Here is a 17,984-nt window from a genome sequence, read left to right on the forward strand (position 1 = left end):
CCCTATCCTCTACCTCCTTACGGCTACTTTATCTGTCATTTTTCTATTCACCAACCATGATCTGTCTAGTTATTTCCCGAGCCTTCCAGGCTTCTGGAGCACAGCTGTAGCACCCGGAGGGGCTGAGCCCAGGTGACCTGTCCCCGCATGGGACCCGCATGGGAGACGCAGATGTTAGGGAATGGGATAATTGGCCAGGGCCCAGCTTGGACACATCCAGTCACCTTGCCAGACTCTGGGAAGTGCTACTCGAGCGTCAGCACGGCTGGCAGGAGCAGGGGTCCAGGAGGTTCTGAGGAGCCTCCTGGCCGAGAGACGTGGAGAAACTCCCTCAGGCACTCGGTACCACAGCTCTTAGAGGTCAGCCTCTGGGCTCTCTGAGCACTTCCGGAGCTGCCGTTAGTGCCTGTAGAGAAGGGAAGCGCCCGCCTTCAGGGCTCACTGTCAGTGGGCAGACACTCAAGACCGGCGGCCATGGGCTCGCAGCTGCTGCCGAGGTCAGGCCCTGGGCGGTCCCCTGGCCTCCTGCAATGGAAACTCGGGGAGCAGCTGGCTCCTCACGCCTTGGTGGCTTCCTTCTAGTCTCCTGCTGCTGAGTCCTGTGGCCTTCGCAGTTTTGCCCAGGCTAAACGAGTGTCTGGAGACTTGGCTCCCCGCTGCCCCCATGGGCCTCTTGGGACGGAAAGGACCCTCCCTGGTCCAGGCGCTGCTGTCCCCTGACAGGCTGCACACAGGCGTCTACCTCCAGAAGACCTGCTCAAACAGTCCGTCACCCTCATCGGCTCCTGAGAGAGGAGTGGGGTGGAAATTGAGGCCATCGTTAGAGAGGGGTTCTGCAGGACTAGACTTGGGCAGGGTCGGTCCCCAACTGTCATCTCTAGAAGCAAAGGAATGAGTCGTATTCTCCCGCCCTGTGCTCAGAACCCCGATCTGGGGCCAGGCTTCGGAAGCTGAGCAGTGCAGGAACGAGCTTCGCCAAAGTTGACATTCAGGTGTCAGCTGAGAACTGACCTGACAACCTGCCCAGCCACCCTCCAGCGGCAGCAGAGAGAGAAGCTAGCGTCACCTGGAGCTCCCTCCACAGTGAAAAACTCCAAAGCAAAGCTTCAGTTTGCAATTTACCAAACCGCATTGTGTGATTTCCAAGGAGAGCTTCATTCGAATGAACTTGGCTTGGGTTGCCAGGACTCAAGTCCACCACTTGGGGAAAGCAGAGTTCTCTCTCGTGTTCTCGCTGGGACACAGAAGAGGTGAGCACGAAGCTTACTCATGGAACTCAGAGCTCTCACCCGCGGAATGGGGGTGAGCTTGCCTGACCTGGGGGAGGCCCCTCCCCGTGGCCCAGTCACAGGGACTCTTGGGCTTTGTCTGGAGCATGTGGTGGTGTGGTGGGGAGCGGCGCACATTCACAAGGACTTCCTCCGAGCAAATGGGAGTGCAGCGTTCCCTTGGTTCTGTTGGTGAGACACTGAGGCGGGGGCTGCACTTCAATGGCCAGGCCTGGTGGCTTGCTGAGGCTGTGTCTTCTTCAAGGACAGAGCTCAAATGTCCAAAGGAGTGGCTCACACACGTGTCCACCCTCCTACAGAGCTGTCCTCCGCACTCAGCCCTGTCACCGCTGGACAGCAGTACTGGAGGGCAGCGCTGTCCGCTGAGGGGTGCGCGCTGGGAGACTGCGACGCAACTGACCATGCAGGCCTCTGCCCTGGGAGCCAGTCAGGTTAGTGGCTCTGGACGGAAAGGGCTGACAAGCCCTGCCTTAGTACAGACCCCAAGTCTAAACCACCGTTTGACCAAGGCTCTTTTGAGTTCCCAGCATCTCAAGTTAGAGGTTTTGTGTACAAAGTTTTAACCTTGGAAGTGTTCAGACCCGGCAACCACAGTCTCCTAAGGTGCTCAGTGAAGAGAATTGCAACGAGGAATTATGTATGGTTGACCATGTTCACACGAGAGACTTTCCAAAGGAAATGACTTGTTTTTACTACCAGTGCTTCTGAGCACCTCAAACAGGGACTCTATACAGAATCCCTAGGTTTAGTGTAAATAAGCTTCAGCACCATCTTTGTGACCTTCGAGGAAAGGAAGCTAAACAAGGGGTCTTGGAGATGACAACAGCTTGTGCCGTGGATTGAGAGTGTGACAAGCCCGTCCCCACAGAGGCCCTCAGGACCTCGGCTTCCCAGACAAGGCACAAAGCCCAGCCAGACCTCCGTGAGGCTGTAGCCAAAGCACCTGTATGCACAAAGCTGAAAAGAAATAACGCAATGAAGAGGATTCAGGTTGGAAAGCAGTCATGTGGAGGGCAGAGCACCATGGAAGGAGGAAGGAAGGGTCTCCAGACTCCGTCTGTGCGCTGGCCAGGGCCACCCCGCTCGGTGGACTGCCTACCACTGCGTTCCACGCCAGGTCACCAGAGGGTGGCAACCACTACCCGACGTTCAAGATGTCTAACACCGAATGGCTCTGAAAGGCCCTGCAGGGCAGAGAGCTGGGTCACTCGTGGCCTCGGAGACCTGGACACTTGCCTGTGGTCTGGATTTCTAAGTGTCATGTCTCTCCCTGGTGGTCTTCAGGGCGTCAGTCACCATCAGTGGCCCGGAACGCCCTTCAGTGACACTCTAGCCTCATGAGCATAATGGCCGTGACCGCCGTGGATGGCCTGTGTGGAGGACTCTGGGGCCTGGGTCTGGATTGGTGTTAACAGACAGTCTTGTTTCTCTGATAGCCCCAGATGCACCTGGGTTGCTAGGGATGAGTGGGGGAGTTCCCGGTGGTCTCTCAGGGACCCTGATGGCTCCTGGGGTCTCAGAGGCCATCTGAACGCTCCTTTTGTCACGGGTGGCTCTCGGTGATTTTCAAGGTTTACATGATGAATGCTTGGGTGGCCCTAGATTGGCCTGATTGACCCGGGCCGCTTGTGACACTGCTGTGGTGACAAGTGGGCCTCACTGGCCCTCTGCGTCTGTGGGCAGCCGCAGTGTACTTAGATGATAGTTATCTGAAGTGGTACCCAGGCATGCAGGCTCTTCATAGATAACCCTAGAGGGTCCCTGAGTGTGCAGTGAGGGTGCGGACATCATCCAGAGACATTCTGGCACCCCCAGGTGGGTGGCTGTGGAGGCGGCGCCCTCCCCTGTGCTCCCAGGATGTCTGGAGGTGGCCGTGACTTTCTGAGCCCACTGTTTCACTGTGGAGCCTCAGCTCAGGGCTCAGGTCGTCCAGAAGGCACGGGAAGGGCTGCCTGGCCGACAGAGGCTCTGCTGTGGTCGCAGGCGTGGGCTTCACGGTCATCCTCATCTCCTTCTACGTGGGCTTCTTCTACAACGTCATCATCGCCTGGGCCCTGCACTACTTCTTCTCCTCCTTCACGATGGAGCTGCCCTGGATGCACTGCAACAACACCTGGAACAGCCCCAGCTGCTCCGACGCGCACACCAGCAACGCCAGCGACGGCCCCGGGGCCAACGACTCCTTCAGGACCACGCCCGCCGCAGAGTACTTTGAGTAAGTGGGGGTCTGCTTGAGAAGGAGGGGCGGCAGGTTTCACAGGCAGCCCGAGGACGGCCACTCTCCCCTGCTGACCCTGAGGACGGCCACTCTCCCCTGCTGACCTCCCGAGGACGGCCACTCTCCCCTGCTGACCCTGAGGACGGCCACTCTCCCCTGCTGACCTCCCGAGGACAGCCACTCTCCCCTGCTGACCCCCCGAGGACGGCCACTCTCCCCTGCTGACCCCCCGAGGACGGCCACTCTCCCCTCCTGACCCCCGAGGACGGCCACTCTCCCCTGCTGATCCCCAAGGACGGCCACTCTCCCCTGCTGCCCTCGAGGACGGCCACTCTCCCCTGCTGACCCCCCGAGGATGGCCACTCTCCCCTCCTGACCCCGAGGACGGCCACTCTCCCCTCCTGACCCCGAGGACGGCCACTCTCCCCTGCTGACCCCCCGAGGATGGCCACTCTCCCCTCCTGACCCCGAGGACGGCCACTCTCCCTTGCTGCCCTCGAGGGCATGGCATACCCCGTCCGAGTCCCCCCGAGACTTGGCTCCTCCTCTGTGAGGTGTGCCTGTGGACAGGCATGTGGACAGGCTTCGGGTAGCTTGGCGTGGCTGTGGAGATGAGCACTGAGCAGACAGGGGCAGAGCAGGCCCAGGCCGCTGTCTCCTGTGCCCACGGTGGGGAGGCAGAGGGCCTGAGACCCGCGTGCTGAGCAGGGGAAGGACCCTGGGCTCTCCACCGCCCCGCTGGCACTGTCCTGTGCTTCCCTGCGCACAGGCTGGGGTGGCGTTTGGCCTCAGGTCTCTGCCCTGTCTCACCAGGCTGTCCAGGCACCTCAGCCACACAGACCGCTGTCCACAGAGCGCAGTTCGGCTGCTCTCCACGAGCCTCAGCTCCTTCTCATGTTCTCCCCATGAAGTCCCGCTCTACCCACCTTCCCAGGGTTGTCTTTTCCTCCTTAGCCTTTTCCAGGCCCAAGCGTCTGAAATACACTCTTGCCTGGAACCTGCTTCTCTGAGGTCTGTGTCCCCCCTCAGATGGACTGGCCTGGGGGGCCCTGACCCCCACAGACCCACCATTTCCTGACCCTCCTGGGAGCCAGGTGTGTGAGAAAGGCTTGAGATGAGGAGGCACTGTCGTAGCAGCTCTTCTCCCACCTCACTTCCAGCACGGGTCTTCCCGCAGGCAGTAATGAGAACGTGGTGTGTAAGGGTGTGACGGGCCCGTGCGGCAGGCCCTCCCCAGACTCGCGGGGCCCGGCTGGCCTGCTCACGGAGGAAGCCTGCCCTAGAGAGCCGCTGCTCCAGCGCCAGGAAACAACACTTCCCCAACCGCTGTCACACGCAGAGTCCCAGGGTGCGGGTTTCCTTCCTGGGGCATTTGTCCACTGTGATCCTTCTGTCCTCACTGTCACCAGTGTCCACTCCTCCCCTGTGATCCGTCCTGTCCTCACTCCTCCCCTGTGATCCTTCTGTCCTCACTGTCACCAGTGTCCACTCCTCCCCTGTGATCCTTCTGTCCTCACTCCTCCCCTGTGATCCGTCCTGTCCTCACTGTCACACGAGTGTCCACTCCTCCCCTGTGATCCTTCTGTCCTCACTCCTCCCCTGTGATCCTTCTGTCCTCACTGTCACCAGTGTCTACTCCTCCCCTGTGATCCTTCTGTCCTCACTCCTCCCCTGTGATCCGTCCTGTCCTCACTGTCAGGAGTGTCCACTCCTCCCCTGTGATCCTTCTGTCCTCACTCCTCCCCTGTGATCCTTCCTGTCCTCACTCCTCCCCTGTGATCCTTCTGTCCTCACTCCTCCCCTGTGATCCATCCTGTCCTCACTCCTCCCCTGTGATCCTTCTGTCCTCACTGTCACGAGTGTCCACTCCTCCCCTGTGATCCGTCCTGTCCTCACTCCTCCCCTGTGATCCTTCTGTCCTCACTGTCACGAGTGTCCACTCCTCCCCTGTGATCCTTCTGTCCTCACTGTCACCAGTGTCCACTCCTCCCCTGTGATCCTCTGTCCTCACTGTCACCAGTGTCCACTCCTCCCCTGTGATCCTTCTGTCCTCACTCCTCCCCTGTGATCCGTCCTGTCCTCACTCCTCCCCTGTGATCCTTCTGTCCTCACTGTCACACGAGTGTCCACTCCTCCCCTGTGATCCTTCTGTCCTCACTGTCACCAGTGTCCACTCCTCCCCTGTGATCCTTCTGTCCTGTCACCAGTGTCCACTCCTCCCCTGTGATCCTTCTGTCCTCACTCCTCCCCTGTGATCCTTCCTGTCCTCACTCCTCCCCTGTGATCCTTCTGTCCTCACTCCTCCCCTGTGATCCATCCTGTCCTCACTCCTCCCCTGTGATCCGTCCTGTCCTCACTGTCACACGAGTGTTCACTCCTCCCCTGTGATCCTTCTGTCCTCACTGTCACCAGTGTCCACTCCTCCCCTGTGATCCTTCTGTCCTCACTCCTCCCCTGTGATCCTTCCTGTCCTCACTCCTCCCCTGTGATCCGTCCTGTCCACGCTGCCGTGTGTGGGTTCACGGGCAGCCTCGTCACAGGGTCTTGGTCCAATCGTGTTGGAAGTCCTCTGGTGTAGCAGGAAGGCGGAGGATTTGCCAGCCTGGGCGTTAGGGATGTGGAGCCCTGGTCTGGAGGAAGAGCAGGCCCCGCGTGGGCAGGTCCGTCCCCAGTGTGGGGAGAAGGCTGCCCCTGAAACATCGCTGGACCTCCCGTCCCCGCAGAGCTCAGCAGAGATCAACAGAGCTTGTGGCTGGCCCCTGGCCATCCTGTCCCCAGACTGGACACGGTGGTCCAGGGGAATGAGCTGGGCCTGTGTGCTTGCGCCGTGGCTGGCCCAGGGTCCTGCAGGTGCACAGGCGAGGAACTGGAGGCACATGGAGGCAGGATGCTGAGGTCCTGTGAGCAGAGGCCTGCTGAGGTCCCGTGGGCAGAGGCCTCCTGAGGTCCTGGAGCAAAGGCCTGTGTGACTGGTGGGCAGAGGCCTGCTGAGGTCCCATGGGCAGAGGCCTGCTGAGGTCCCATGGGCAGAGGCCTGTGTGACTGGTGGGCAGAGGCCTACTGAGGTCCTGGAGCAAAGGCCTGTGTGACTGGTGGGCAGAGGCCTGCTGAGGTCCTGGAGCAAAGGCCTGTGTGACTGGTGGGCAGAGGCCTGCTGAGGTCCTGGAGCAAAGGCCTGTGTGACTGGTGGGCAGAGGCCTGCTGAGGTCCCGTGGGCAGAGGCCTGCTGAGGTCCTGGAGCAAAGGCCTGTGTGACTGGTGGGCAGAGGCCTGCTGAGGTCCCGTGGGCAGAGGCCTGCTGAGGTCCTGGAGCAAAGGCCTATGTGACTGGTGGGCAGAGGCCTGCTGAGGTCCCGTGGGCAGAGGCCTGCTGAGGTCCTGGAGCAAAGGCCTATGTGACTGGTGGGCAGAGGCCTGCTGAGGTCCCGTGGGCAGAGGCCTGTGTGGCCGGTGGGCAGGTAGACACCCCTCTGTTTGTTTCCTGGAAATGAAGGATGTTGAGATAAGTGAAATGACTTTCGTGTTTTGCCAGTCCTGGGTCTTAGCTCAGGGCCTGAGCACTGTCCTTGAGCTTTCTCAAGGCTAGAGCTCTACCACTTGAGCCACAGCACCACTTCCAGCTTTTTTCTATGTATGTGGTACCGAGGAATCGAACCTGGGTCTTTGTGCATGCTAGGCAAGCACTCTACCACTAGGCCAAACTCCCGGCTCACAAAGGGACATTTTGAAAAATGTTTAAGCATTTACATAGCAAGCATGAGGCCCTAGAGTGGATTCCCTCCCTCCTTCCCCCCCTTCCCCTTCCCTCCCTCCTCCTTTCCCTCCTCCTTCCCGCCTTCCCTCCATAAAATAGAAAAGAAACTGCTGCTTTTATAGAAAACTGAAAAGGTTTTTACAGCGGGAACAGATATTGGCTTAGCCACGGCTGCTATTATTTTAAGGGATTTCTCATCTGAAAAGAACTGAACCATCTAGACCTTTTTTTTTTTTGTCAGTCCTGGGGCTTGAACTCAGGGCCTGAGCACTGTGCTTGGCCTCTCTGTACTCAAGTGTAGCACTTACCACTTGAGCCACAGCACCACTTCCAGCTTCTTTTATGTATGTGGTCTTTGTGCATGGTAGGCAAGCACTCTACCACCAGGCCACACTCCCGGTCCCCGTTTAGACCTTTTCGTTTATATGTTTATTTAGAGACAGCCTTGCTGTGTAGCCCAGCAGTCCTTTCCTCAGTCTTGGAAGGCACAAGGCCCTTTCTACAATGCTTCTTTCCTTAGTTATGCCCTCACATACAATGATGGCAGCGTGCCAAGCACTATTACAGGCTCTGAACAGAAATCACAGAGCGTGACAGGACACTGAGGATATAACGTGACAAATACGATGCCTGAGCCAAAAAGAAAAAAAAGTACACCCAGGCTACAGCAACTCTAGAACAGGACCCTACAAATCCAAGTACCTTAAATTTCATTTCTCTTTCATAAATAGCGAGTATAAATTACAAAGTTAGCAGTTTACAGCCATGTATTTTCCTGGAATGGTCAGCTTTAGATGCATCTCACAAAGTTGGAAGTATAGTTTTTATTTTTCATATAGTTTGAAGTATTCCTTAATCTCTTTTCTAATTTCTACGTGGACAATGGGACTTACTAGAAGTTTTTTTTTTCAAATTAATTTTGAAATAGTTTGAGTTTTCTCAGATGTATTTTATTATCCATTTCTAATTTATTTCTGTTTTGGCGAACTATTATAAAAGCCGTCTAGTTCAGAATATACTGAGACTTGTTTATGTCCTACTTGAAAGTCTCCATCAGTGATTGTTTCCGGAGAATGCGCATTCTGGCTAGAAGCTGCAGTGTATATCTGTGGTCACAGGATGGACAGAGTGCTCTGGAGAAAGTGCTGAGGGCCTGGGCCCGCTGGGAGGGAATGCTTGCTGGCTTTGGCATTATCCCTGTCCCTTTGCCCTTATCCTCAGCATCTGGGGACAGATTCCCTCGAAGGCAGACAGTGGTCCTCTCCAGCCTCAAGCATCCAGAGTTTGTGGGGCGGGGAATAGGCAGAGTACTATGAGTCGTTACCGCAGACAGCTCACCTCTGAATGCCCAGCACTGTTGCTCTGAGGCCACCTCTACCTGCTACACAGGGGGCCTGGGGACACCCTGTGGGAGGCAGCAGGGGAATCACTCACCATCTCAGCTTGGCTTCAGTGTATCCACAAGCCCCAGGTACAGCCCCACACAGCCCTGCCAGGGCCTCGGACAGCAGTGACCATACGGTGGTGTCCCCAAGCAAGCCAGGCCCAGCGTCTCTGTCCATCTCAGGTGCACTGAACCTGCAACTTTCAGAGCAGGGTCTCTGGTCCCATCGGGTCGGTGCCTCTGCCACGTGAAGCTGAGGGCAGGGCGCTGGACTGACTGGGATGCCAAGCTCGGGCTTGGTGGAGAGCCTCTCTTGTCCAGCCCCCATTTCCCCCTCCAGGCGCGGGGTGCTGCACCTCCATCAGAGCCGAGGCATCGACGACCTGGGTCCCCCACGGTGGCAACTCACGGCCTGCTTGGTGCTGGTCATTGTTCTGCTATACTTCAGTCTCTGGAAGGGCGTGAAGACATCGGGAAAGGTGAGGCATGAGATGCTGCCATGAGCACACGGTGGTGAGGTCAAGACTGGACTTGTGGACATGGCCGTGGTGAAGAGTGGACTGAGTGGACGTAGTGAGGAGTGGACGGACTGGAGGTGGTGAGGAGTGGACTGAGTGGAGGTGGTGAGGAGTGGACTGAGTGGAGGTGGTGAGGAGTGGACTGAGTGGAGGTCGTGAGGAGTGGACTGAGTGGAGGTGGAGAGGAGTGGACTGAGTGGAGGTGGAGAGGAGTGGACTGAGTGGAGGTGCAGAGGAGTGGACTGAGTGGAGGTGGTGAGGAGTGGACTGAGGGGAGGTGGTGAGGAGTGGACTGAGTGGAGGTGGAGGAGTGGACTGAGTGCAGGTGGAGGAGTGGACTGAGTGGAGGTGGAGAGGAGTGGACTGAGTGGAGGAGGTGAGGAGTGGAGTGAGTGGAGGTGTAGAGGAGTGGACTGAGTGGACGTGGAGAGGAGTGGACTAAGTGGAGGTGGTGAGGAGTGGACTGAGTGGAGGAGGTGAGGAGTGGAGTGAGTGGAGGTGGTGAGGAGTGGACTGAATGGACGTGGAGAGGAGTGGACTGAGTGGAGGTGGAGAGGAGTGGACTGAGTGGACGTGGAGAGGAGTGGACAGAGTGGAGGTGGAGAGGAGTGGACTGAGTGGAGGTGGAGAGGAGTGCACTGAGTGGAGGTGGAGTGGAGTGGACTGAGTGGAGGTGGTGAGGAGTGGACTGAGTGGACGTGGAGAGGAGTGGACTGAGTGGAGGTGGAGAGGAGTGGACTGAGTGGAGGTGGAGTGGAGTGGACTGAGTGGAGGTGGTGAGGAGTGGACTGAGTGGAGGTGGAGAGGAGTGGACTGAGTGGAGGTGGAGTGGAGTGGAGTGAGTGGAGGTGGTGAGGAGTGGACTGAGTGGAGGTGGAGGAGTGGACTGAGTGGAGGTGGTGAGGAGTGGACTGAGTGGAGGTGGAGAGGAGTGGACTGAGTGGAGGAGGTGAGGAGTGGAGTGAGTGGAGGTGGAGAGGAGTGGACTGAGTGGAGGTGGTGAGGAGTGGACTGAGTGGAGGTGGTGAGGAGTGGACTGAGTAAAGGTGGAGAGGAGTGGACTGAGTGGAGGTGGTGAGGAGTGGACTGAGTGGAGGTGGAGAGGAGTGGACTGAGTGGAGGTGGAGAGCAGTGGACTGAGTGGAGGTGGAGAGGAGTGGACTGACTGGACGTGGTGAGGAGTGGACTGAGTGGAGGAGGAGAGGAGTGGACTGAGTGGAGGAGGAGAGGAGTGGACTGAGTGGAGGAGGAGAGGAGTGGACTGAGTGGAGGTGGAGAAGAGTGGACTGAGTGGACGTGGTGAGGAGTGGACTGAGTGGAGGTCGTGAGGAGTGGACTGAGTGGAGGTGGAGAGGAGTGGACTGAGTGGAGGTGGTGAGAGTGGACTGAGTGGAGGTCGTGAGGAGTGGACTGAGTGGAGGTGGAGAGGAGTGGACTGAGTGGACGTGGTGAGGAGTGGACTGAGTGGAGGTCGTGAGGAGTGGACTGAGTGGAGGTGGAGAGGAGTGGACTGAGTGGAGGTGGTGAGGAGTGGACTGAGTGGAGGAGGAGAGGAGTGGACTGAGTGGAGGAGGAGAGGAGTGGACTGAGTGGAGGTGGTGAGGAGTGGACTGAGTGGAGGAGGAGAGGAGTGGACTGAGTGGAGGTGGAGAGCAGTGGACTGAGTGGAGGTGGAGAGGAGTGGACTGAGTGGACGTGGTGAGGAGTGGACTGAGTGGAGGTCGTGAGGAGTGGACTGAGTGGAGGTGGAGAGGAGTGGACTGAGTGGAGGTGGTGAGAGTGGACTGAGTGGAGGTGGAGAGGAGTGGACTGACTGGAGGTGGTGAGAGGGGACTGAGTGGAGGTGGAGAGGAGTGGACTGAGTGGAGGTGGTGAGGAGTGGACTGAGTGGAGGTGGTGAGGAGTGGACTGAGTGGAGCTGGTGAGGAGTGGACTGAGTGGAGGTGGTGAGGAGTGGACTGAGAGGAGGTGGTCGGGAGTGGACTGAGTGGAGGTGGTGAGGAGTGGACGTGGAGAGGAGTGGACTGAGTGGAGGTGGTTGGGAGTGCACTGAGTGGAGGTGGAGAGGAGTGGAATGAGCGGAGGTGGAGTGGAGTGGACTGAGTGGAGGTGGTGAAGAGTGGATTGAGTGGACGTGGAGAGGAGTGGACTGAGTGGAGGTGGAGAGGAGTGGACTGAGTGGAGGTGGTGAGGAGTGGACTGAGTGGAGGTGGAGAGGAGTGGACTGAGTGGAGGTGGTGAGGAGTGGACTGAGTGGAGGAGGAGAGGAGTGGACTGAGTGTAGGAGGAGAGGAGTGGACTGAGTGGAGGTGGTGAGGAGTGGACTGAGTGGAGGAGGAGAGGAGTGGACTGAGTGGAGGTGGAGAGCAGTGGACTGAGTGGAGGTGGAGAGGAGTGGACTGAGTGGACGTGGTGAGGAGTGGACTGAGTGGAGGTCGTGAGGAGTGGACTGAGTGGAGGTGGAGAGGAGTGGACTGAGTGGAGGTGGTGAGAGTGGACTGAGTGGAGGTGGAGAGGAGTGGACTCAGCGGAGGTGGAGTGGAGTGGACTGAGAGGAGGTGGTGAGGAGTGGATTGAGTGGAGGTGGAGAGGAGTGGACTGAGTGGAGGTGGTGAGGACTGGACTGAGTGGAGGTGGTGAGGAGTGGACTGAGTGGAGGTGGAGAGGAGTGGACTGAGTGGAGGTGGAGAGGAGTGGACTGAGTAGAGGTGGAGAGGAGTGGAGTGAGTGGAGGTGGAGAGGAGTGGACTGAGTGGAGGTGGTGAGGAGTGGACTGAGTGGAGGTGGAGAGGAGTGGACTCAGCGGAGGTGGAGTGGAGTGGACTGAGAGGAGGTGGTGAGGAGTGGATTGAGTGGACGTGGAGAGGAGTGGACTGAGTGGAGGTGGTGAGGACTGGACTGAGTGGAGGTGGTGAGGAGTGGACTGAGTGGAGGTGGAGAGGAGTGGACTGAGTGGAGGTGGAGAGGAGTGGACTGAGTAGAGGTGGAGAGGAGTGGAGTGAGTGGAGGTGGAGAGGAGTGGACTGAGTGGAGGTGGTGTGCAGTGGAATGAGTGGAGGCGGAGAGGAGTGGACTGAGTGGAGGTGGTGAGGAGTGGACTGAGTGGAGGTGGAGAGGAGTGGACTGAGTGGAGGTGGTGAGGACTGGACTGAGTGGAGGTGGTGAGGAGTGGACTGAGTGGAGGAGGAGAGGAGTGGACTGAGTGGAGGTGAAGAGGAGTGGACTGAGTGGAGGTGCAGAGGAGTGGACTGAGTGGAGGTGGAGAGGAGTGGAGTGAGTGGAGGTGGTGAGGACTGGACTGAGTGGAGGTGCAGAGGAGTGGACTGAGTGGAGGTGGAGAGGAGTGGACTGAGTGGAGGTGGTGAGGAGTGGACTGAGTGGAGGTGGAGAGGAGTGGACTGAGTGGAGGTGGAGAGGAGTGGACTGAGTGGAGGTGGGGAGGAGTGGACTGAGTGGAGGTAGAGAGGATTGGACTGAGTGGAGGTGGTGAGGAGTGGACTGAGTGGAGGTGGAGAGGAGTGGAGTGAGTGGAGGTGGAGAGGAGTGGACTGAGTGGAGGTGGAGAGGAGTAGACTGAGTGGAGGTGGAGAGGAGTGGACTGAGTGGAGGTGCAGAGGAGTGGACTGAGTGGAGGTGGAGAGGAATGGACTGAGTGGAGGTGGTGAGGACTGGACTGAGTGGAGGTGGTGAGGAGTGGACTGAGTGGAGGTGGTGAGGAGTGGACTGAGTGGAGGTGGAGAGGAGTGGACTGAGTGGAGGTGGAGAGGAGTGGACTGAGTGGAGGTGGTGAGGACTGGACTGAGTGGAGGTGGAGAGGAGTGGACTGAGTGGAGGTGGAGAGGAGTGGACTGAGTGGAGGTGGAGAGGAGTGGACTGAGTGGAGGAAGAGAGGAGTGGACTGAGTGGAGGTGCAGAGGAGTGGACTGAGTGGAGGTGGTGAGGAGTGGACTGAGTGGAGGAGGTGAGGAGTGGAGTGAGTGGAGGTGGTGAGGAGTGGACTGAGTGGAGGTGGTGAGGAGTGGACTGAGTGGAGGTGGAGAGAAGTGGACTGAGTGGAGGTGGTGAGGAGTGGACTGAGTGGAGGTGGTCGGGAGTGGACTGAGTGGAGGTGGTGAGGAGTGGACTGAGTGGAGGAGGTGAGGAGTGGAGTGAGTGGAGGTGGTGAGGAGTGGACTGAGTGGAGGTGGAGAGGAGTGGACTGAGTGGAGGTGGTGAGGAGTGGACTGAGTGGAGGTGGAGCGGAGTGGACTGAGTGGAGGTGTAGAGGAGTGGACTGAGTGGAGGTGGGGCAGTGGACTGAGTGGACGTGGAGAGGAGTGGACTGAGTGGAGGTGGAGAGGAGTGGACTGAATGGAGGTGGAGAGGAGTGGACTGAGTGGAGGTGGAGAGGAGTGGACTGAGTGGAGGTGGTGAGGAGTGGACTGAGTGGAGGTGGTGAGGAGTGGACTGAGTGGAGGTGGTGAGGAGTGGACTGAGTGGAGGTGGTGAGGAGTGGACTGAGTGGAGGTGGAGAGGAGTGGACTGAGTGGAGGTGGAGAAGAGTGGACTGAGTGGAGGTCGTGAGGAGTGGACTGAGTAGACGTGGTGAGGAGAGAACTGAGTGGAGGTGGAGAGGAGTGGATTGAGTGGAGGTGGTGTGGAGTTGACTGAGTGGAGGTGGTGAGGAGTGGACTGAGTGGAGGTGGAGAGGAGTGGACTGAGTGGAGGTGCAGAGGAGTGGACTGAGTGGAGGTGGAGAGGAGTGGACTGAGTGGAGGTGCAGAGGAGTGGACTGAGTGGAGGTGGAGAGGAGTGGACTGAGTGGAGGTGCAGAGGAGTGGACTGAGTGGAGGTGGAGAGGAGTGGACTGAGTGGACGTGGAGAGGAGTGGACTGAGTGGAGGTGGTGAGGAGTGGACTGAGTGAAGGTGGTGAGGAGTGGACTGAGTGGAGGTGGAGAGGAGTGGACTGAGTGGAGGTGGAGAGTAGTGGACTGAGTGGAGGTGGTGAGGAGTGGACTGAGTGGAGGTGGAGAGGAGTGGACTGAGTGGAGGTGGAGAGGAGTGGACTGAGTGGAGGTGGAGAGGAGTGGACTGAGTGGAGAAAGAGAGGAGTGGACTGAGTGGAGGTGCAGAGGAGTGGACTGAGTGGAGGTGGTGAGGAGTGGACTGAGTGGAGGTGGACAGGAGTGGACTGAGTGGAGGAGGTGAGGAGTGGAGTTAGTGGAGGTGGAGAGGAGTGGACTGAGTGGAGGTGGAGAGGAGTGGACTGAGTGGAGGTGGTGAGGAGTGGACTGAGTGGAGGTGGAGAGGAGTGGACTGAGTGGAGGTGGTGAGGAGTGGACTGAGTGGAGGTGGTCGGGAGTGGACTGAGTGGAGGTGGTGAGGAGTGGAATGAGTGGAGGAGGTGAGGAGTGGACTGCGTGGAGGTGGTGAGGAGTGGACTGAGTGGAGGTGGAGAGGAGTGGACTGAGTGGAGGTGGAGAGGAGTGGACTGAGTGGAGGTGGTGAGGAGTGGACTGAGTGGAGGTGGAGAGGAGTGGACTGAGTGGAGGTGGTGAGGAATGGACTGAGTGGAGGTGGTTGGAGTGGACTGAGTGGAGGTGGTCGGGAGTGGATTGAGTGGAGGTGGTGAGGAGTGGACTGAGTGGAGGTAGAGAGGAGTGGACTGAGTGGAGGTGATGAGGAGTGGACTGAGTGGAGGTGGTCGGGAGTGGACTGAGTGGAGGTGGTGAGGAGTGGACTGAGTGGAGGAGGTGAGGAGTGGAGTGAGTGGAGGTGGTGAGGAGTGGACTGAGTGGAGGTGGTGAGGAGTGGACTGAGTGGAGCTGGAGAGGAGTGGACTGAGTGGAGGTGGTGTGGAGTGGACTGAGTTAGGTGGTGAGGAGTGGATTGAGTGGAGGTGGTGAGGAGTGGACTGAGTGGAGGTGGAGAGGAGTGGACTGAGTGGAGGTGGTGAGGACTGGACTGAGTGGAGGTGGTGAGGAGTGGACTGAGTGGAGGAGGAGAGGAGTGGACTGAGTGCAGGTGCAGAGTAGTGGACTGAGTGGAGGTGGTGAGGAGTGGACTGAGTGGAGGTGGTGAGGAGTGGACTGAGTGGAGGTGGTGAGGAGTGGACTGAGTGGAGGTGGAGAGGAGTGGACTGAGTGGAGGTGGTGAGGAGTGGACTGAATGGAGGTGGTGAGGAGTGGACTGAGTGGAGGTGGAGAGGAGTGACTGAGTGGAGGTGGAGAGGAGTGGACTGAGTGGAGGTGGAGAGGAGTGGACTGAGTGGAGGAAGAGAGGAGTGGACTGAGTGGAGGTGCAGAGGAGTGGACTGAGTGGAGGTGGTGAGGAGTGGACTGAGTGGAGGTGCAGAGGAGTGGACTGAGTGGAGGTGGTGAGGAGTGGACTGAGTGGAGGTGGTCGGGAGTGGACTGAGTGGAGGTGGTGAGGAGTGGACTGAGTGGAGGAGGTGAGGAGTGGAGTGAGTGGAGGTGGTGAGGAGTGGACTGAGTGGAGGTGGAGAGAAGTGGACTGAGTGGAGGTGGTGAGGAGTGGACTGAGTGGAGGTGGTGAGGAGTGGACTGAGTGGAGGTGGTCGGGAGTGGACTGAGTGGAGGTGGTGAGGAGTGGACTGAGTGGAGGAGGTGAGGAGTGGACTGAGTGGAGGTGGAGAGGAGTGGACTGAGTGGAGGAGGAGAGGAGTGGACTGAGTGGAGGTGATGAGGAGTGGACTGAGTGGAGGTGGTGAGGAGTGGACTGAGTGGAGGTGGAGAGGAGTGGACTGAGTGGAGGTGGAGAGGAGTGGACTGAGTGGAGGTGGGGAGGAGTGGACTGAGTGGAGGTGGAGAGGAGTGGACTGAGTGGAGGTGCAGAGGAGTGGACTGAGTGGAGGTGGAGAGGAGTGGACTGAGTGGAGGTGGTGAGGAGTGGACTGAGTGGAGGTGGAGAGGAGTGGACTGAGTGGAGGTGGAGAGGAGTGGACTGAGTGGAGGTGGGGAGGAGTGGACTGAGTGGAGGTGGAGAGGATTGGACTGAGTGGAGGTGGTGAGGAGTGGACTGAGTGGAGGTGGAGAGGAGTGGAGTGAGTGGAGGTGGAGAGGAGTGGACTGAGTGGAGGTGGAGAGGAGTGGACTGAGTGGAGGTGGAGAGGAGTGGACTGAGTGGAGGTGCAGAGGAGTGGACTGAGTGGAGGTGGAGAGGAATGGACTGAGTGGAGGTGGTGAGGACTGGACTGAGTGGAGGTGGTGAGGAGTGGACTGAGTGGAGGTGGTGAGGAGTGGACTGAGTGGAGGTGGAGAGGAGTGGACTGAGTGGAGGTGGTGAGGACTGGACTGAGTGGAGGTGGAGAGGAGTGGACTGAGTGGAGGTGGAGAGGAGTGGACTGAGTGGAGGTGGAGAGGAGTGGACTGAGTGGAGGAAGAGAGGAGTGGACTGAGTGGAGGTGGAGAGGAGTGGACTGAGTGGAGGTGGAGAGGAGTGGACTGAGTGGAGGTGGTGAGGAGTGGAGTGAGTGGAGGTGGTGAGGAGTGGACTGAGTGGAGGTGGTGAGGAGTGGACTGAGTGGAGGTGGAGAGGAGTGGACTGAGTGGAGGAAGAGAGGAGTGGACTGAGTGGAGGTGGAGAGGAGTGGACTGAGTGGAGGAAGAGAGGAGTGGACTGAGTGGAGGTGGAGAGGAGTGGACTGAGTGGAGGTGGAGAGGAGTGGACTGAGTGGAGGTGGTGAGGAGTGGAGTGAGTGGAGGTGGTGAGGAGTGGACTGAGTGGAGGAGGTGAGGAGTGGAGTGAGTGGAGGTGGTGAGGAGTGGACTGAGTGGAGGTGGTGAGGAGTGGACTGAGTGGAGGTGGAGAGAAGTGGACTGAGTGGAGGTGGTGAGGAGTGGACTGAGTGGAGGTGGTCGGGAGTGGACTGAGTGGAGGTGGTGAGGAGTGGACTGAGTGGAGGAGGTGAGGAGTGGAGTGAGTGGAGGTGGTGAGGAGTGGACTGAGTGGAGGTGGAGAGGAGTGGACTGAGTGGAGGTGGTGAGGAGTGGACTGAGTGGAGGTGGAGCGGAGTGGACTGAGTGGAGGTGTAGAGGAGTGGACTGAGTGGAGGTGGGGCAGTGGACTGAGTGGACGTGGAGAGGAGTGGACTGAGTGGAGGTGGAGAGGAGTGGACTGAATGGAGGTGGAGAGGAGTGGACTGAGTGGAGGTGGAGAGGAGTGGACTGAGTGGAGGTGGTGAGGAGTGGACTGAGTGGAGGTGGTGAGGAGTGGACTGAGTGGAGGTGGTGAGGAGTGGACTGAGTGGAGGTGGTGAGGAGTGGACTGAGTGGAGGTGGAGAGGAGTGGACTGAGTGGAGGTGGAGAAGAGTGGACTGAGTGGAGGTCGTGAGGAGTGGACTGAGTAGACGTGGTGAGGAGAGAACTGAGTGGAGGTGGAGAGGAGTGGATTGAGTGGAGGTGGTGTGGAGTTGACTGAGTGGAGGTGGTGAGGAGTGGACTGAGTGGAGGTGGAGAGGAGTGGACTGAGTGGAGGTGCAGAGGAGTGGACTGAGTGGAGGTGGAGAGGAGTGGACTGAGTGGAGGTGCAGAGGAGTGGACTGAGTGGAGGTGGAGAGGAGTGGACTGAGTGGAGGTGCAGAGGAGTGGACTGAGTGGAGGTGGAGAGGAGTGGACTGAGTGGACGTGGAGAGGAGTGGACTGAGTGGAGGTGGTGAGGAGTGGACTGAGTGAAGGTGGTGAGGAGTGGACTGAGTGGAGGTGGAGAGGAGTGGACTGAGTGGAGGTGGAGAGTAGTGGACTGAGTGGAGGTGGTGAGGAGTGGACTGAGTGGAGGTGGAGAGGAGTGGACTGAGTGGAGGTGGAGAGGAGTGGACTGAG

General features: G+C 58.6%; 1 protein-coding gene across 1 annotated transcript in view; it reads left to right on the top strand.

Annotated features, from left to right (window-relative positions):
* Nucleotides 1-17,984, top strand: part of Slc6a3 (solute carrier family 6 member 3) — a 47,120-nt gene that overhangs the window by 1,877 nt on the left and 27,259 nt on the right. Inside the window, exons 3-4 of the mRNA XM_090331193.1 lie at nucleotides 3,273-3,504; nucleotides 8,986-9,124. Of these exons, the coding sequence (XP_090187319.1) occupies nucleotides 3,273-3,504; nucleotides 8,986-9,124 (371 nt within the window). The remainder of the gene's footprint in view (nucleotides 1-3,272; nucleotides 3,505-8,985; nucleotides 9,125-17,984) is intronic.

This window comes from Megascapheus bottae, chromosome 4 (assembly GCF_031878675.1).
Source record: "Megascapheus bottae isolate mThoBot1 chromosome 4, mThoBot2.hap1, whole genome shotgun sequence".
Taxonomy (NCBI): Eukaryota; Metazoa; Chordata; class Mammalia; order Rodentia; family Geomyidae; genus Megascapheus; species Megascapheus bottae.